This window comes from Ixodes scapularis, unplaced genomic scaffold, assembly GCF_016920785.2.
Source record: "Ixodes scapularis isolate PalLabHiFi unplaced genomic scaffold, ASM1692078v2 PGA_scaffold2__306_contigs__length_199485367, whole genome shotgun sequence".
NCBI lineage: Eukaryota > Metazoa > Arthropoda > Arachnida > Ixodida > Ixodidae > Ixodes > Ixodes scapularis.
In genome coordinates this window covers 17,290,606-17,311,662 of record NW_024609857.1, presented here as the reverse complement: position 1 = coordinate 17,311,662, position 21,057 = coordinate 17,290,606, and the positions used below count along the sequence as shown (strand labels likewise).

Below are 21,057 nucleotides of genomic sequence, written 5' to 3'. Positions count from 1 at the left end.
ATGACCGAAGAAAAAAGCACAAAGCACACTTTTTTCTTCTGGATTCCTTTTAGCAATTCTTCCAGGATGCCTGCAGGCACTTATCATTTGTCTAGTCGTACTTGTTACTGCCGAAGGTTGGCTCTTCAGAAGTTAAAGTTAATAGTAATTTTCCATGCTTCCTCGTTAATGTTGGCATCTCTCAAAAGAACCAATTGGCTGCATTTAAATGTCTCACAATATGCCCTACGCCTCTTATTCAAAATATTTAGAAACCATGAAACATACCCCTTAGAAATCAGCTCCAAAGCCCGAGGAATGGCAATAGTTAAGTCTCGGGATATTGTGCTGACAGGTTGCACAGCAGAAAAAAGCCCCCACAAATAGCAACCTGCCCCAAGCGCCCGCCTATAAAAGGTAACGAGGAAGACCAAAACTGGCTCCTGAAGGACACGAGCCACATAGTCTTATGTAGGGATTTATATTTGTATGCGGACTAACCAGAAATTGATTGATTGATTGACTGATTGATTGAGAACTGAAATACCTGAATGAGGATGTCCAGACGACGCTCATCCAGGAGAACCACCTGACTTCGCCGCCCATCGCTCATCTGCAAGGAACAACGCTCAACGTTAGGCTTTGCCATCACCACCTGCTCTACCAGGACCGCTTTACGGCTAACAACAACACTTTTAAAAAGCAGAACAGATGTACAGTGCCACAGTGTACCAATGCAGGCGTACCCAGCTTCTTCCGACTGCAAGAGCATGCATTGAGCACATGACAACCATTTTTGCTTTAGCAGAGATGAAGATGACGTTCCACCAGAGCATATGCCACCCACTTTAAAGCAGCCAAGCAAGTAATAACACTAGTTTGTCTGCTCGCATAACTTTCCTATAAAAAAAAAATTAAAAAACGTTTAAGGTGACATACTTTTTTTTAAATGGGCATTGTTGATTTTGAAATTGTTGTTTTATGGTGCAAACCCAAGCATCCTAGAAAGTCAAAAATGACTATCATGCGTAGCCTATTACAAGCATGAACATACAGCGTTGCACATCCCTTTCCTCTAAGTATCCTAGAAAACACAAAATTACAAATGTGTGGCCTTTTCCCTCTCACTAAAATGCAACCAGATGTTACAAGATGTCCTTAAGCATACTAAGTGGCCCAGGAAGTCCAAAATTGCAATCATGCACCAGCCATTTTTCCTCTCAAAAACTCCAAACATTGCAATATGCCCCCTTTTTCTGAGACCTATCTCAGAAGAAGGGGCACGCCTGACATGTGGTTGCATGTCAGGCATGACATGATGTGGTTGCATGTCAGGCATGAGGAAAAAAGGCCACACATAATTGTAATTTTGGGTTTCCTTGGATGCTTAGGGTGTGGTGCATAGGTTGAATCTGAGTCATAAAAAGACAATCTCAAAAAAAAAAAAAAAAAATCAAGATTTGTTGTTTGCGTTTATACAACATAAGGTCGGTCTGCCTTTGAGGTGCGGTGACACTGGTTTACGCTGCACACGAGAAACGTAGCCGGTGCAGTACAACCGTTAGCCTGGGGTCTTTAACATGCATCACGCAGTAGATACATGACCGCACGCTAGTACGATGCTCATTCAGAATCCTTGAGTTCTGTAGCATGAGCTTTCGCTTCACATGCCCCAAGCTGCGGTGCTCTAACACACTCGGCCACCGATCCACTTTAGTTCTCACTTAAGTTGTGCCAGGCCAAGAAAATTGCTTTGCCCCACATACAGACGTTTTCACCTCATACTCAGTTTGCAGCCACTGGCACTGAAGGCAAGGTGGAAAATGTCTCTTGCTAATGCTGTTGAAGCGTGGAATGCTTTGTAACAGAATCCCTTATGCTCAACAATTTTCCCGTCCACCCGTCATCTGTGTGTCAGGATATGTCAGCACAGCAAGTGGCTTGGTTACCATCAGCAGAAGAACAGCAAAAACAAACTATACATTGCCGAACGCTCGGTCTCTACTCAGATGTAGCGCTGGCAATCCGGATCGAATGCCAGAGTTTCGGAGCTAACCTATTTAACATTTATAAGCGATTTTCTGAAATTTTCGAAGAGAAAATTGGGCCTATTCTTGGTAGTTTGCGCCACTCAGCCCCATGTATTCGTGGGCTTCGTCAGCCACAATTTTCCCATTATTAATTCCCAAAAATTGCTTATAACTTTTTAATAAGGTAATGGCTCCTTCTGAAACTTTGGTATCTGATCCGGATTGCTATTGCCGCATTCGGGCAAGGCATAGTATAATTCTGCGATTAAAAAAACGCTAAACTTTTGCCGGGGACACACACGCAATTACTTAGAGGTAAACCAAAACATCCACATCCCCCCCCCCCCCCCCCAAAAAAAAAAGAACTAAACCTAAACCCTCTTGGTCTGCAGCCTATTGTGCTACCTCTGCATCAGCTGGACAACTTTCTTTGTGTGGTGGCAAAGGAGCATGCACCCTTGACTGACGTATGCCGTTTGCCTTCCACTACAGTAACTGTGTGCGCTACGCTCCCTAGTGCATAGTGAAGTTGTAGAGGAGGGTGATGGAAATTAATAAACAATATGTTATTCTTCACCCTTTGAAACGACCAGTAATGCCTGCATTCTATAGTTTGCATAGAATACCTGCATTATATGCAATATAGAAGTTAAAGATAAAGGTTGATGCTAATTTTTTTTTTTAAGGAAAAGGACCATGTGTCTTTATTATGAATGTAAATTCACGGTAGAAACAGCTCAAATTAAACGAGGACAAAGGTAGAAGGAAGACAGGATCAAGCACTGACTAATAACTATGGCTGGGAACTTGATCGGTTATCCTACCGATCAACTGATTAATGCTTTAATTGCAATTAATTTCCCTAACACTGTCAAATTTCGAAGAAAAAAGTAAAAAAAGCTAGGCCAGAGTTCGGCCAGGGAGCTGGATGCTGTAGGGTTGGCCCTGGCTACTCATCTATGTAACATTTGCACGTGCTTTTCTTGTTATGTAATGTTGAGGCATCTTCACAGTTTGTGCACAATAATTTCTGTTTTTAATATTGTCCTATCACAACCAAATTTTGCATGCATATTATTTAGAATATGTCGAATGCAAGTATCTATATGTTTGGTTAGAATGTATATATACATATATATATCTTTTTTTATATATATATTTATGGATATATAAGAAACATTCGTTAGCCTTGAAATGGCATTTTTGCTATTGTTTAATTATTCTAAAATGAAAGAAGTGTCACACACATTATATTTGTTATTCATTGCACTCAGTGGTTAGGAGGAGTAAATTATAAATTTACTCCTAATTGACAACCTAGAAAAAAACTATATAAAATTTAACACCAGATTTATTAAAAGAAGACTTACTAAAAGAAGATTTATTAAAAGAAGAAAAGAACCATAAACTGTAAAACTTCCATTTCAATATCGTAAACAATTAAAGGGATTAAAAATTAAAGGGATCAGGCAGAAAAGAAACTACAAAAGATTTATTAAAGAAATAAGAAAAAAATATTTAAGAGCAATATAATTTGCCAAGAAACTATGAAGCTACCAGAAAGTGATAGAAACACAAGAAAACCATTGCAGAATAAACTCCAGATTTTTTTTTTTTTTATCTTAAACAACCAAAAAGAATAAACACAAATTCAGGACAAAAACTGATGCAGTTTTCGTCCCGAATTTGTGTTAATTTTTCCCGTTCTTTAACACGCTCGTTTTTAATGTTATATTTTTTATCCATCCATGATAGTTGTGCAGCTGACGATGTGACATTCAAAGGAGCCCCGAAATCATAACTTCTAGCAAAAAGGGGAAGTATCACAGCTTGAAATACCAGAAGATAAGGCAAAGGGGAGGAACAAGCTCGAGAGCGAGCTTACGGACATTATCAAAATTCAACGACCGACACATTTGTTTCCGGTCACGTGGGGGAAAAACACAGCGGAACTTGCACGGACCGACTTCCTTTCTTGACGCACGCTTCCAAGATTTCGCTCGCTCTTATCAGATTGGCGTCTTTCAATCTCCAACACAACACAGAAGTGACGCATTTTAATGGTACCAACACGAACATAAAATATGAGGCTTACCCAATGCTTTCATGCTTCATTTGCCACATTCTCAGCATTAATTGCACTAAAGTGATTGGTTGTAGTCAAGGTCCGATCGCTCCCCGGCAACGCATGAGCGGTGTACAATTTTCTAGAGTTTACTTGCCCTCCTCAATACAGTAGAAAGTGAAAGCTAGAGGGGTGCATGATGAGAGATGGCATCATTTTCACATGAGCACTGGCAAGAACACCACTTGCATTGGGATAAAAAGAATCTTTCCAATGATCACCTCCTGCATACTACCACCTTTGTCAACCAAGCTAGAAAGCCCATTTCTTTTTCTTTCTCTCTTTTTTGCTGGGTGGTAATAGCTGTAAATGCCTAGTATTATATCCGCCGGCTACGTTTTTATAAGAACGCCGTTCGAAGTCCAAGCGCCGACAATCCCGGCCGCGCTTGTTCGCATCGAAATGGTAGCTATAAAACCAACAAAGCAAAAACAAATGCACAAACAGGGACGAAAAAAAAAAGCACGGCCTACAGAAAAGTGCCGAATCACGTCACAGACTAGTCGCCCGGTTCACTGGCCACGTAAACCGCATCGTTGCTCGGGGGTAATTCAATTCATACTCCTTGCCTAAAAACAATCAAAGTCAGGAGGTGCCGAAAGGACGTTACCTAAAGAACCCGCTCAGCTGCAAGGCAGCAGCAGCAAGCAAGAAATGTGCGATTCGTTCGACCATTCTGAAGAACAGCTTCTAGCAGGCGCTCCCTTCAGGATTCGTACTTTGCTCGCTTACCGAAGCCACGAACACGCGTGCGCTGGACTGTGGATTTGTAAAAGGTTGGAAAGGTTTATGTGTTGGATCGTTTACCTGGTGGTCCTCAAACAAGCTGAGGGTTGATCCGTACATGGACCGAAGAGAGGGACATCGCCGCATTTCGGGACCGCTCGCTCGGCGTGAACACCACGGCACACGCACACACACACAGGCAAACGGGGCTAGCAAAGGCGCACGGAAAGAAACGCTCGCGTCGCGCGGACGGGCGGCTCAAATCCGGCGGAAGAAAGCTACCCCCAAGTTCCTGCGCTGCCGACTTCGGGGAAGCACGTGAGATCCTCCGCGTCACACAGGAGACTACGGTCGCGCACTCGAGGCAAGCCCGCTACGAGGAGCGGATCGACGCGAACAAAGAAGGCAGCACACCACTAACCCAACGCACAACGGCCCCCAGTAAGTCGTACTTCGTCGCTTTGCGTTTGCGCATAAACGAGTATAAAACAATCACAAACAACCCCCCCCCCCCTCAAAAAAAAAAAAAATTGCCATTTTTTTTTTTATTTGTTTTCCTATCTTTTTCCCTCGTGTCCCTAAATGCTGCTTAGGATGCTGCATCCTAGCGGTAAAGACATCCGGAAAACCGGAAGACCGTTGGACAAAAGTCAGGTAGCAAAGTACGGCAGCTGTGCAGGTTGCAAGCTGCGCTAATAATCCACCTGCAGCGCGCGGTGTTGGAGAAGCCCACTGGAAATTTGGGGGTAATTTTAAAAGGGGGGGGGGGGGGGGGGGGGGGATTGCGCAGTCACGGTTCCTCGTGGCCCGGCAGCCCGAACCGGTGCGCTAACCTGGGTTACGCAGCTATCCCGATGAAGGGCACGCTCGTTCACTCACCGCCGAGCTAATTTGCCGAGACAGCTGCCCGCCATAGCGCGGAAGGACGCCTGTTTATAAAAATTGAGCGACGCGCAGGGCCAGAAGTCAAATGTGGGTTTTTTTACGTGCCAAACCAACGAAGGGCATCTGGCACGCCCTGCAGCAGAGAATCGAGGACTCATTTCGACCACCTAGGGATCTTTTGACGCGCAACCCCGCAATAAACCTCCGTCGCCCAAAGAAAAAAAAAAAAAAAAAATACAGCGTCAATTAAGTCTCTTTTTGGCTCTGAGAGACGCGGTCACTTAACAACCTTCAGTTTGACAAACGGGTAGCCTCAAAGGAAACGTGGGAATGTAAAGGAATAATAAGAATAATAATAATAAAAAATAATAATAATACTTTCAGCCTTTCCACTGGTGAAGAAGGCCAGCGGAGCTGTACAATGGAAAGTAATGGCCGGCCGCAAGTCGGCAAGCCAGAGTGGAAAGGCTGCAGCCATTTATGAACGACGGCGGCAACCAGATACGTAGCTTGCCGCAGCCGCTCATAGATGGCGGTAGGTGTCCAGAGTTCGGTGCCTTCATTTCTTTGCGGGGGACACGATCCTGCAGAAACTAGCCCTTAACAGCTCCGCTGTAATAATAATAATGAACTAAGAGTGATTTTACTTGTTCAGCGAAAAGCCAGAGAACAATAAGACCGAGTAATACAAACGTTAAAAAGAGAGAGAGAAAAAAAAAAAACCGTGCCAACCTGCGTCTTTTTTTCTTTACTTTAGAGGCGTTAGCGGTTAATCATACCATCACCTTATTAATCTCATGATCTCATCTCGGGAACCACGCCAAAGGGGCTCGTGAAACAGCGACCATCCGTCTTCACGATTCGACGGGCACAACAGAAGGCGGACACCGCTGCAGCAATCCTTCGAACACGGCGCCAAAACAACCCCGGTTCTCCACCTAACACACACAAACACACAGCGATCCGATCGATATGCTTCGAGATAAGAGAGTGCGAGCTTGATCAAGAGCCACTGTCTGGCTCTGAAGGGAAATTTTTGTCCCGGAGGACCGCTCTCCGACAGGTATCGTGCGATAGTCGAACCAACAATGAATGGGGTTATCTCGCACCTAATCAAATCGCCCGGCAAAGTTTCCAAATGAGAGCTTCCTACAAGTAGCGACGTTCTTCGGAGCGCCCACTGCGTGACGGTGCAGGTTTTAGGAAGCGAATGGCGGCGCAGAACAGACGAGAGAACTGAATGACGCCATTTTGTTCGAGCGGAACGCGCTTCGTCATTTGTATTGGTTGTTTTTACTCGTAAAAAGGAGTATCAAGGGACTTCAGCCCGACAAGGTCAGGCCCGCCACGCGGTGGCTGTGGCTACACAAAGAGTCAAAGTCGCCGCCTTTACAACGGGTTGTTGAAAGACGCTGAACGCGACGCAAACGGGACCAACAATCCAGGGGGCGGATTTATGGGTCAAGATTTCGGGGACGGGGAGAGATTTGACGTCATGGGAGGCGAAGCATTGCCCAGATCGATTTTGTTTACCTAATAACTTCCATTTCACCAAAAACTAAATATTACTCCTCGACTTTTTTATAAAAAAAAAAAAAAAAATGTTGACCTTAGAAAGCTTAGAAAAAAAAGTCGTTTCTTTTTTTTTAATCTGTACCTGCAACAATTAAGAAGAAAAAAAATCTGCGAGTGTCAGACCCGTCAAAATCGTCATACGTCGAAAGAAATCGTTTTGGAGTCGGAAAATCTCGGTTCAAGAGTTTGTGTAGTACGGCGACTTCCGAGACGAGGACTCCATCGCTTGTCGCTAACCAATGGGGGCGAGGCGCCATTCGCGAGGGTGCCCTCGGCTCCGTCCTCTGCAGCTGTAGAGCTTTCGCGAGACGCTTTTGCGTGCTGCGTTTTCTCCAAGTTACACTCGCGAAAATAACGAACTCTTCGTTAAAATATTTCCGATCACAATCAGGCAGTTAAAACATTCCCCATGCTGTCGCAAGAAACAGGAGAGGACAACGAGGCGACGCTTCAAGAACACGCGGCAGCCCGGGCAGCCCATGACAGAAAGGTACCCGATAACGATACCAGGCCTGAGCCTGCACAGGCGCGCGCAAGGTTTCGAGTATCGTTATCAAAGTTATCGGAGAGGTCTACTAAAACTCGCTATTACAGAGTTCTCCTCGTTCAACGTGTTTTCTCCCTTCCGCCACGCTTTCCGCAACGAAGACGCCACTACTGCGTATGCTCGCCGCTTGGCCCGCCCGCAGAGATACTGCATAGGGATGCCGAAGCAGCCTTGAGGTGCGAAGATCCTAATCCTGCACATGCAGTGCAGGTATCTTCGTCGCGGAGAGCATATCGGAGGGGGCAAAACAATCTACGAGATGTCCCTACTGAATTGAATGGCTGCGTTTCTAAAACTGATCGTGTAATCAAAAAATCAAAATAAAGCTTTTTTTTTTAAATTTATTTAAGCAAACGCGCGTTTTTTTTGTTTTTTTTCGAGCATTTATTTGAAGGTATCTTTACACTGCCACATTCTAACGTGAAGCGGACACGAAAAAAAAAAAACATATATCTTGGGGGTTTAGGGTCCTTTTAAAGGGGTAGTAGTGCAACGATTTTAGTGTTGAAAGAATTGCCAGTTTGTATTTTTTTTTATAATGTTTATCCAAGCACAGGTGACCAAGAACGCGTCACCTTGCCCCGAAAATATTTGCCGATCTGCAGCCGCTTGTGGTTGTTAGCGAAATTGATGTGTGACGTACTCTGGGGGATACGCGGAAGTGAACTAAACTTGAACCCCTCCGCTGCTACACTCGCCGTCACCCCCGTAGCGAACCGTTTTTGTGTCGATCGGTCGCCGCGACCTTCGACGATGGTAATCCTTTAAAACTCGATAATCGCGGAGGGAGTGGCTGGAGTCTCTGAAGAGAGAACCCAAGGTTCGGAATTCGGCCAATTAACTGCGGAAATAAATCTGTGTCACCCATGGAACGAAGAACAGAAAACCGTATTTTCTTACGAGCGCTAGTTTTTATCTAAAAAACAAAAAAAAACAAATCGAAGGTTAAACTGCCTTTCAAGTTTCAACTCTCCACGTCGCCTTTCCAGTGACGTGCTCTGGGGGATCACGTGGTTTCCCCTTGGGTTCTCTCCTCAGAGACTCCAGCCGCTTCATCCGCAATTATCGAATTTTAAAAGATTAGCATCGTCGGAGGTCGCGGCGAGCAATCGACACAAAAACGATTCGCTACGGGGGTGACGGCGAGTGTAGCAGCGGAGGCGGACAGGTTTTGTTCCCTTCCGCCTATCCCCCAGTGACGTTGTCACCGTAGTTCCCGTACCAGTCACACGCGGCTGCAGATCGGCAAATAATTCGTTTTTTCTTTGCTATTACGCAGCAGAATAGCAGTTTATCGGGGCAAAGGGACGCGTTATTGGTCACTTGTGCTTGGATAAACAATATAGAAATAAAAAGTGCCAATTCTTTGAACACTGAAATCGTTGCATTATCCCTTTAAGACAATATATAACAGACACAAAAAACACGCGTCTAGATATACGACAGAGAGATAGAAAACGTGCAACAATTATTCGCAAGTAAATGCCGCTGAACTGGCGGCGTCCAGTGGTAGGGCGCGAAGATGACGAGGCAGGTTTGTCCTCGCGGACTCTGCCGGCCCTTGCTGCCGGCCAAAAGGTCTCACATGCGCAGTAGCGAGTCTTAGCGAAAACGTAAATGGAAAGGCGCCGAACAGACTATTCATTTTGTCATCACGCTATATCATCGTTCTCTTCTGCAACCCGCCTCCTTCCCCCAGTTTCTCTCCCAAGGATAACAATGAATAAAAAGCAAAGACTTCGCTGAAAAAGCAAACTTCCGACGCCCCGCATCGAGACTGTCCGTTTCTGGCAATCCTCGTCGTTGTAGCTACGAGCGCCAGACCCTTGAAACAACGCCAGGCATTCCGTGCGCAACCGAAATCATTTTAATAATAATAATAATAAATCTTTATTTTACGTGCCCACAAACAACTTTACAGTCTATGATGTGGTGCACACAAAGAAAATTAAAACACAGCACTATATTTTGACTTAAAATCCGCTTCACTAGACTCTCTTACTTAGCTACTCATATTTTTTTAATTATTATTTTTTGAAGTTCGCGTACTGCGAGACGCCAAAAGTATACCGCCATAACACCTTTCAATTAACAGTTTGTTCAGCTAGCCAATACAAATATTCAAGAAAAAAGGTTTCCGGAAATTCTTGTACACTCGAGTGGTCTGCAAAGCCGCGGTAAAATCAACTTGGCGGAATTCCCGCAGCGAAACTGCCTGCCGTCCGGCACGAAGACGAACCCGCAAGCGGTCAACACCCAACTCGGCGATCGAGAAATCACCCTCGTAAACGAACGAACACTGCGGTTTGAGCCGGAAGGCACAGCCCCACAAAAGCCCCAGAAAATCCGTCTCTGTCTTCGAAGAAGGGAGGAATTCCGAAACGTCGCAAGTGCTGCAACACGCTGTTCAAAACGATCGATCGAGAGCTCGAAATCAGCAGATAACAGGGAGTTTTCGTAGATCGTTTTCAACGTCCCGCAAGGCCCTCCGCAACCCGCTACGATAGCGGGAACTCCACAGTCAAGGCTATCGGCGCGCAGGCGCAGTAGCAACTTCTTCGTTGCGGAGCGCTTAGCGGAGGGGGCAGCGCGGTCTACGAAAACTCCCTAACGTACCACCGAGCGGGAACATTATCATTTCGTAGACTCGGGTACTGAGATATAGTATCGCTCTCTCGGTGCATTTCCTGGCACCTATAGCTTCAACTGTTTACACGTGAACGTAAGCCCGTACTTTTCCCTTCACACCTTTTACACAGACACTGCGAATCTGATGCTGATTTTACGAGAAAAATAAGGTATAGAATTGTGAGCATGGTTCGCAGGTGCCGCGGTCGGAGGAAGCCAATCTCTAGTAACACGTCGGCTTCGAGTGACCTACCCGAACGGCTCATTTGACCCGGTGCGACTTTCAGTGTTCTGGCATCGATCCAATCTCATATCTTGCTTCGCACGGACAGAACTTCTCCCTAGCCACTTGAATGACAAGAAAACAACCTTTACTGCTGCCATCGCCACTCGCAACTGCCTTCTTGCTCAAAAGCACGCTGGTGTTGTCCAGTAAAAAAAACTTCTAAGCTTCCTTGAGCCCAGTTCAACGGGCCTTAACTTTTATCGGGACCAACTCCTAGAGACCAGAAGTTGGACACATCCCAGACAGGAGGCGTTTGAATAGCACCAAGCGCGGTCCTTCGCTTCGCTAGTGGCGACGTAAACATGCCAAGGGTAGCCAAACAAAACAAAATCAAAGGATGCTCAAACCCTCCAGCTTCGAACGTTCCTCCCTACGAAAACATCGATGTAAAACAATGTAATTAACCGAACGCGTCCTACACTCAATTCACACTTCAGCTGAGACTGCAGGCAAGGCTATAAGTGCGTCTCAAAGCATGGGAGCACGGCCCAGCTCGCGCTTGTAGCCTTGACTGCCGTTTAAAGCGGAGTAGAGCTACGCAAAGCTTCGAGCGCACAAGACGCCTCCAGACAAGGAACAACCCAAACAAAACTAGCCTAGAGGAATAGCAAGAATGTGTTCCAACGGTCCACGCACCCGGAGCCGACGCAAGATCCTCATGGCAGCAGGAGCAGAAGAACCGCAGCGGGCGACCAGGCCGCCGGCGGCTCACATCGGCCGCAGTGCTCGCCAGGAGAGAAACCCAACGCAGTCGCCATGGGCTCTGTCCGCTATCGGATCGCCAGACGCGCGATAGCTGACGCAGTTCCGGCCGCGGTAGTTACCCCAACACCGACCGCCGCCGGGAAGAAAAGTGCCGCACCGCCACAACATTCCTCAGATAAAAACGCCGCCGCAGGCTGCCCCGCTGCCGCCGCTGCACTCGCTCCGTGCCCTCCTCGGTGACCTCATCCGACGCGAGCACGATTCTTCTTCTCCAGAGTCAGCGCTCTCCTCAGACCGTTCAATCGAAACAGCACTGCGGTCGTCGTCGTTGGTGTTGTTGTTGTTTACGTCGTGTGCGTGCCCGCTGAGTCAAGTTGTGAAGTCGCGCGGCCGCACGCGAAGAACGTCTTGAGCTCTGAGTCACCGCGTGGTTTCCCCCTTCGAGGAGGTGAGAGGAGACGAGTGACATCGGCGTTGTCCCGCGCGGCCCACCGCGACACGAAGAAACGGTGCCAAGGCGAAGGGCGGTTCGTTCGTCAGAGGGAGGGGGGGAGCAACTAAAGGAGAAAGGAAAAAGAAGAAAAAACAGCACGACCTGCGCGCACTTTCCTGCCGAGAGCCCGAGACGCAATGCCAAAAACGTCACGCGCGGGGAGCAAACCGCTGCGCGTCGAGGTGGCTCTACGGCTCGGAGAGTCGATCGCTTGACCCACGACGACGACAACAATATTTGTCAGTGTTGCAACGATGATAGTTACAGCTCCCAGAATCCATGCTCTCCAACACCGTAGCCAACACCCATCCTTCAGCGCGTAACAAAGGACATATTGTTCTTTTTTCTTTAACTCTCTCTTTTTTTCTTTTTTTTTGCGCGCGCGTTATTTACAAGTTTTTGCGTCAGGCGGAAATCTGATCGCCTGACGCAGGGATGCAGGAATTTGCTGTACACGCAGCGGCTGAGGCGTACATAAGGTATCGTCTATTTTCCCGCAGGAAAGTGCGGAATGTAGGATGAGCGACAACAAAGCGGGGAAAATTCGGTACGTCCGTCCGCTTCGGCTAGTGGCTACCGAAGAGAACATCGTGGTTAGCCTTTCTTTCTAAGAAAGGCGAACAAATTGTCCGCCATATCAGTGACTCCTGTATACGTACAAACTACATTCCCGCCATCATGCCACCCCACGGGAGACAAATCATGCGTCTTGCGCGTCTGTCCCCCCTTACCATTATACAGCGTTTTATTTAATCTAAAATCCGCTCGTAACTTGTACCACTCGTCATTTTTTTTTTTTTTTTTTTTTGCTTTTATGCTTAGTTGAGATTATACCGCTTTAATTAGATTTTTCGTAGTACAATTAGCCCTAAACATCGGAAGATCGCGAATGGTTCCGAAGTTTGGCCAGTAGACACTCCAGTCAGATTTGCACATCACGCTGCGTTCCTGGTCAATTCTTTGCGCAATTTCTTGCGCACGGTGGGCTCCATAAACTCTACAAAAAAAAAAAAAAAACAGAAGCTCCGCGCGCGTGAAGACACTTAGCTACAGCAGGCCGCACCGCCATTTATACTTTCCAATCTCTCTAAGGGTACGAACGATACCTCGAAATGTAAGGAGGTTCGTGGTCTACTAGATTGCACGCATTCCGTCCAGCATTGCAATCTCTGTAAAATGTAATCGGCACATTCTACATAAGCCACGTCGCCTGTTCTAAAAAAAAAAAAAAAAATGTTTCATATGCTTGTGATTTAGGACTTCAGACGAAACAAACGCGCCGACTTATCCGCTTCCAAACAGGAAGAGGTCTGTTTCACTCGGGACTGTAAGCAGTGCCGTCGCTTTCTCATGCACAAATAAGGGTGGAAACGCCATCTGCACCTGTACTCGCCTTTAAATAAAAATTAAAAAAAGCGAAACAAACGTGAAGTGATACTTCGAACAACTTTCTGTGGCCAACTATGGGCGCACGGGCGCACGAGCACCTCGAGTGCAGATCAACGTTGGATGAACGCATTCTGTGAACGAGTCACCAAATATCGACAAGTACGCCGACTCCAAAGGTGGCAGCTGTTCGAACAGCCAAATTAACGCTGGACAGACCGAAAGAATTCCCGGTGAGAACGCCACGTTTATTTTCGCCCGAAATTGTTTTATACTTTTTTTTAATGAAGTTGATGCGATTAGCGATTCGGTGCGAGCTGGATTGCACTTCAAAACGCCCGCGTATGTTGTTGTACACTGTGGAAGACATTCGAGCGCTGTACAATCGCCTATCCTCACAGTAACCCCTCCTTCAAAGAGGACGTATAGTCTCGCGAAAAGAAGCTTGCCTGTAAATATACTCATTCAAACTAAAATTATATAAAAGAAATTAGTTTTTTTGTTTTATCACGACTGAACGATCCTCGGACACCTACACTTCGTTTCAGCTTACGATAAACCGCAGCAGACGGTGCGAGCCATCCCATCATCATCATCATCGTCGTTTGTGACGTCACGGGTAGGACAGACTGGGACAGACCGCGCAGATCTTGGATCCGATCGGCTCGTCAACTCGCTTGATGCGTTGCTTGGGTAACGCGCGGCAAAGCCTGTTTCACGCGTTGAGTTTGAACGTGCCAGCGTAGTCGTGCTAACAGGCACTTTTGGCATTGAGGTGTCGAAGATCTGGGATGGTTGTGTGGTGTTGTCTACCCCAGTACAAAAAGCTGGATAATGAAGATAGAGTCTCCAGCGCTTTACCCCACAACGGCGAATAGGGTGCATTTTTTTTAATGATTCGGACAAAGTAAAATAGATAAAGGAGTGTTTTATTATATTGAAAATAGAAAAGCGAGACTCGAGGACCTCTCGCGTGTGTAGTAAACACTTCAGTGAAAGCGTGTCCGTGTATCCTGTTGGCCCCAATCTGTTTTGTGAGTGGTGGTCTCTGATTAGTTTCAAGTTGATTCCTTGTTTAATTTTGTAAGCCAGTAAACAAACATTTCATCAAAATAACTGGTAAGAAGAAGCGGTGGCTGGCTTCCGGAGTCGTTTCAATTAAATCCCTGCTGATTCACCCGGATGACGCGAAACGCGCGCGGTCGGCTCGGAAAATGGCGGAATGTCTGAAATGTATTTGAGATAATGAGTACAAGATACTCAAAACTTTAATTAAAATGCAGTATCAAATACTCTCAATCAAAAGTATTTGCAAGATACTAAGGTACTTCAAAAAGTATTTGAAATACAGTATATTGAGTAGAGTATTTGAGATAGGCACAAGTCTGCAGGCTTTCTCACAAGGGTGTCGCCATCTTAAACTTTCGTCAATTCCAGTATGGGCGAAAACATTGTTTTGGCGTAACCGTCACCCATTATGCTACTATTTGCAGGATCAAATGTTTTATATATTTTTTTGTTTGCCGCCCTTACCGGATATGTTTATCAGGTGGCTGGCCACGAGAGTAAACGAAAAAGCTCTTACCACATACCCCTCGCGTCACTGCGCCCCACACAAGATTCAACGTGACACTCCCACAGACTGGCTTTGATGTCTCGTCCGTCCTAAGGCGAAACGAAGTGCACACACACACACGAGTCCCCAAAGAATGGGTCTCCCTTCCCCCCCACGAAGACCACGGCCATCCATCACATGCACCTAACAAAGCGTCCCGCAGCCTTGCAACGTGACGCTATACGCACGCGTGGGCGCTGCTCACGTCAGCTGGAGGCGTCGTTCTTCCGAGGCGCCAGAAACGAGGCAATCGCAACCAAGACGCGTCCTGCTCCATCCAATCGACTCGAAACTGTTACCGAATAGACCCTTTCTTCGAAACTGCGTCAAGCAACACTGGAAGCCGCCATGTCCCGGTGATTTCCCACACGGCCTGGTGATAGTTAGGGGGAGCAAATTGGCTTAGAAGGGCGGGAGGGACCATATGTTTGTCTTTTTAGGCTTGGGCTAGGTGGCGCTAGCTACTGCCCATTACAAAGGGTGTAGCCATTAACATTCATCCATCCATCGGGCACGAGGCACGTGATTGGCTCCGAGTTCTCGGCGAACGCTGACGCAGCCCCCGTGTCCAATAACAAGATTAGAGTCAGCGTTACAGTTAACGGCGTTACCGGTATCGTGTTACTTTTTTCGGTAACTTGGTAACGCACTCGTTACTTTTTCGAAAAAGTAACGGGTAACGTGTACCTTCGTTCCTTATTTTAAGTAACGTGTAACGTAGTTACGTTACTTGATACTTCTTCTTTCGAAGACTTAAAAAAATCACACTTCTATAATTTTGTGTGTCTTTATAGGCAGAAGTTTTCGCGTTTTTCTTCGCATTTTTATTGATCTAGATTAAACGGTAAAAAGCAGGGTGTCTAGCAAATTATTCTGAAATTCCCTGATTTTTCAGGTGTTCCCTGACATTTTCAGGTGAAATTCCCTGACCACTGTAGAGGCGGTTATATAATAAGACCATTACAACACAACGCATTGAGCATTAAGCACTGCGAGGATCGTTTTGCGCGGGCTTAATCTAACTTGCATATCCAAATAATCGGGCTCGTCCAGTCCGGATTAAACGAGCACTTTCATGCCGCCGACATCGTCACTGAAGAGGCCACTTCCCGAAGAACAATGAGTCACGACGCTCAACCACACACGTCAATAGCCGAATGGCAGCGTGGCCCACGGCCATGGACGCCAGTTGCAAACTTTCGGATACTTTCGGCTTAATGCTTGGATTGGATTGGGGTCTGCGGCTTTCCCATTTGTTACTAAATCTAGTATAGCTCTAACTGTATCAAGCGTGGTGTCGTCCCCTCAATCCAATCCAATCCAAAGCTTGGACTAGATTTTTTGGCTGTTCCCTTTGCATCGTGTAGCACACTCTACCTCGGGTGAGCAGAGCCCGCGCTCCGCTCTAAGCAGAATTTATTGCCTATTTTTCTGCCCCCAAGTCCTCAAGTCTCTGCTCAGGGCACTCGACGGCGCTTCCGGCTCATTTTCCCTGATTGGGCTCGCTTTTTGACAATATCCCAGACAATTCCCTGATTTTTCCCGGTAATTAAAATTTCCCTGACGATTCCCGGTTTTCCCGGTCGCTAGACACCTTGAAAAAGATAAAGTAATTATGGTCAGTTTTTGCAAGAACATAATCTTTCTTGAAATATGGCGCTGATGCATTCCGTCCGAACAGTAAAACGTGCCAATTTATAATGTAAAAAGTAACGTGCGTTACCTTTTATCGATAATGATAACAGTAACGCGTTCCTTTTGTTTTAGGGTAACGTAGTTTGGTAACGCGTTACTTTTATTTGAAAATAACGTATTTCGTTGCTTTTTTTTTTTTTTCGGTAACGTCTACAACACTGTTCAGAGTACTTGATCAAACAAGAGCGGACTCCGCTAACTCGCGCGGCAGTTAACAGATGGCGCACCCTTTGGAAAACGGTCTATTGCTCTAGTGAAAACTCTGTTATGTATAAGAAATGTCTTTGTCCAATAAACGCATACGATCAAATACGATCATATAAGAGCATAAAACAACCTTATAAGGACACATAAGAACAATACTAGATTATATAAGAAGCTATAAGAAACTTCTAATCAGTGTCTTATAACTTCTAATGTAATCTTCTTTGTAAGGTTCCTCTATTCACACATATAAGATTTTTCACCACGGATAGCCACGTAAAGGGAGGGCTATCGACTACGCACAAGCGCGAGGGACTCAATAGTCTCTTGGAAATTCTTGCAAGTAATTAGATTACACTACTCGTTACCTCCTTAAAAATTCTTGAAAGTAATTAAATTGAATCATTTTCTCTTGAAAAGTAATTCAGTACACATTCTAGGTCTCTCTCTCTCTTTCGGAAATCACTAAGTAATTAAATGGCATTACCAGTGATGTGATTGGCCTAAGCCATTTTGGAGCACCTTTTGGAGCAGCCAAAACAGTGTTTTGGAGCAGCAAATCTGGACTTTGGAGCAGCCAAAACAGTGTTTCAGAGTAGAAAAAGTGATTTTTGGAGCATATATTCTTAGAAAAATTAATGTTTGTTTTAAGTGCTGGACAAACGAAGGCCACTTTGTGTTGTGTTGTGATGTGACGTGTTGGGGCGGAACTCGCTGCTTGTGTTTGTGGTGCTGAGACATCCCACAAGTATACAAAGCTGTAAGCGTTGCCGAAAAATTAAAAAAAAACAACACTTGCTATCGTTTTACTGGTTCCCGACGTGGCAGATTTTTATAAAAAGTAAGCAAACCTAAAACAATAAATTTCAAGCGTCCCGGATGGTGCTTCTCGTGCAATCATGTTCACATGCCCGTGAGGGCAACTTCGGCAGGCTTGCAGTTACACGTGATTCGCCGCGCGTGCGGAGACAACGGCTGTTCGACCGACCCAAAATAATATGCAAAATGTAACTGACCAGCATACGACAATAAAAAGACCAGCGGCGCGTGCTTGCCAGGCCGGCAGGCGAGGTACAGGCTAAACACACAGGAAAAAAGCACCCGAGAGTATCGATGCAAGACATTACGAATCAAGGTCAAAAAGTTCTTGGAGCGCTTTGTGCAACGACTGAGCTCGAGACAAACAAGCGCGCTGTGCAGGTTCAGCGTGCATACATTGCCTTCTTTGCTTTAGCTCGCTTCTCGTCATCAACTTTCTTTCGCGGCAGATTTTTCACGTACCGGGGTCCCTCTCGAAAGAAAGCCAATCGAGAGAAACCTAGGTAATCAAAACTTCGCCAAGCATTGAGTTAAAGAGGGATTTTTATAGCAGCGTATGATTTAAACAAGAGCAGGAATGTTGATGCGGTTCAGTTTAGAAAGCGCCATATCTGCAGCGACGTGGGGACGGAAACACACGACGTCGCGCAACCACGGCGATTGTGGTCGCGCGAGCGCTTCGGCTCACAAAGTAACTCTCGCCACGCAAAAATGTTGTTTTGTTTCACAGCATGACGGCATGGCTGGAACCCGGCCACACTAACGTCGGAGCGTCCGCACACGCCCACGTCTATCGCTAAAAAAAAGAAAAAAAAAGAAAAAAAGCGCGAGACGAGATTTCCGAGACGACGAGAGCGCGAAACGCAAGACGACGGGAAAAATCATGCAAGACCAAATAGACGATTGATGCAGGGTACTTTGTGTCGGGCGGCGTCTTGTGCCACCTAGCTCATACATGCTCAATTATGGTAGTCAGTTTAGTTTCGTTTTTGAGAGGCGACCAAAATTGGTCCTTTGGCGCAGGCTTGGCGCAGATTAGCCATATTTCGGTGAAATGTAGCAGGATGTAGCAGGGTTAGCCCCTTGGCGCAGTTTTGCGCAATTGGCGCAGCAATCACATCACTGCATTACAAACTATGGTATGCACTAAAAGTGACGAAATTAACACTACGCTATACTCCTCGAAAGTGACGACAGTCTTCAAAATTACTGTCATTGCCTCAGGCGTTCACACCCACACGGGAGTGCTCCTTTTTCACTATAACCATGTACAGTCGCGGACAAGGTAAGCTGAAACCATGTAGAGCGATGTACGACGCCCGCACACTCAGCCAGCATATATCGGGCGTGCCTAAAGAATATCAAGAAAAGCGACGATCGAGGCATGACACTCACGGCTCTTTATCGGACAAAGGCACAAAAACAAATGCACACGTTGAAAGATAGCCCACGCGAAAAATTCGCGTTCCCAGGGCTCGGGCGATTCGTTCGACCGATAGGTAACCTGAGTTTCGGCGATAGCAGTGGTTCCCTTTGACGGATAGAAGGCGAAGTTTTTATAAAATCTCGAGACCAGAAAATCAAGCTGACGACGAGCAGGCACCAATTTGGGGCTATATCATCCCTTCGTGTGTCTTCTCTCTAGCTCTCTAAAACAAAGACAAAAAAATCGTATTTTTTAAGTAGTTTTTGTACACTTTAAAGGGGCTGACATTGGGTAGGAATATTTCTTACTTTACACCAGCTTCCTGGCACTAGTGGGACCCAAGAATACTCGAACGCAACACCACTGACCAAGAAGTGTATTCGTCGCGGCAGGATTCAAAGGATGAAAGCGGAGCTTTTCTTTCAGTTTCTCCTTCCAAAGCCGCCTTTTACTCCTTCGCGAATTTTGATGACGGAGCTGTGAGGACAATGGCAACAGTACGATCCCCGGGAATGCGTCATCGAGCTTTGCGGTGACGATATCCGCATGCTGCTCACACAGTGGACGAGAAGACTGCGTACGCATTCGATCTGGGCTCGTCACAATCGATGCCTCGATATGCATTTGGGTGTCGTTTGGACACCCAAATGCACAGCGATTGGACACGGCCCGTGTCCAATCGCTGTAACGATAACAATGTCTGGAACTCAGCGCGTGTCCTGTGCTTTGCCGACGCCTGGCTATGATCTACATTGGCGGCATATAATCGGCTCCAGGTCACGTGGCCGCTTGTTCTGGCTGCGAGTTGAGGAAGTGAACGGCGCCCCTTTTTCATTATTTTTTTTTTTTTTTTTTCTGAAACTTCTATTGCGTGGGGTGAAAAGTGAACGCGTGTTTCATAGGTCATTAACGTCAGGGATCCGTTTTAAGCGGTATTTGCGCAAAGTACAAAAATTGTTGCATCGCCCCTTTAAACAATGCCAGTGGCGGCTCTCATGACAGAATATACATGCATGAATGTGCGAGGATCGCACAACGAAAGTTAGCCCAGAAGAATTAAACATGAGACTCCCAAAGCAAATTTGCTTAATAATAATAAAAACAAAAACACAAAAAAAAAAACATACCCCAGTTTTTTGTTTTTTTTTATTAAATGGCTATTATTAGCTCAAGAAAGATCCGGGCAATGTTTTAACCGTGACGTCAAACTGCAGAACCCCGGCCCCCCTCAAGCCTATAACCCATTACTCCACCCTTGATCGTTAAGAGTTCGTATTAATGTTTACCGGCTAATATCTATTCAACTTTACGATCAAAGTCGTGCCTAAGTAAATGCCCAGAAGTTAAAAAAAACGAAGTAAAGAATAAAACGGATAACACGTGATATAAAATAACGAATGAATTAATAAAATTGCTAGCATGCGCAAGAGAGGTTATCAAAACAATTCAAAATGTTAGCATCCAAGGGCCAGAAAGTTTCAAGCCATTCGCAAAGATGTATAAATACATCTCGTTACCTACGTCCGACGTATTTTGTTTTAACCCCTCGGAAAAGTTTCCAAGGTAAAACGAAACGCCCCGGCAGGAATGCGAAACATCATAATTATGACGCACTCGCGCTGGCGTCGCCGAGACGCTATTTTGCGCAATTGAGGGTGCAACCTTCCGCGCCTGTCTACCACGGCACGTAAATTGTTAAGGGGATGATGATGCTCATATACTGTCTGATTATAATCGCCGCTCACGATCCCTCCACCTAGTTCGCCGAGTCAACACAAGCATTAACGAGCGTTTTAGAAGCTACAATGACACTTCACGTTAGAAAACGTTTTAGAAGCGAGCTGTAGGAGTCCCTTGGAAACAATGAAGGCGCCATGCAAATTGCAAGTGCTCGTAAATGGTTCTTCGTTTCTTCATCGCAACTGCCGTCAGG

At 46.0% G+C, this 21,057-nt stretch overlaps 1 protein-coding gene across 6 annotated transcripts in view; it reads right to left on the bottom strand.

Annotated features, from left to right (window-relative positions):
- Positions 1–21,057, bottom strand: part of LOC8043760 (FERM domain-containing protein 4A) — a 132,572-nt gene that overhangs the window by 23,501 nt on the left and 88,014 nt on the right. For 4 of the 6 annotated variants that reach the window (XM_042291740.1, XM_042291742.1, XM_042291739.1 and 1 more), the window contains exon 2: positions 527–592. In XM_042291740.1, the coding sequence (XP_042147674.1) occupies positions 527–592 (66 nt within the window). Of the gene's footprint in view, positions 1–526; positions 593–11,417; positions 11,977–21,057 lie in introns of those variants that run through there. The other 2 variants (XM_029987667.4, XM_040218903.3) reach the window with 2 other exon arrangements.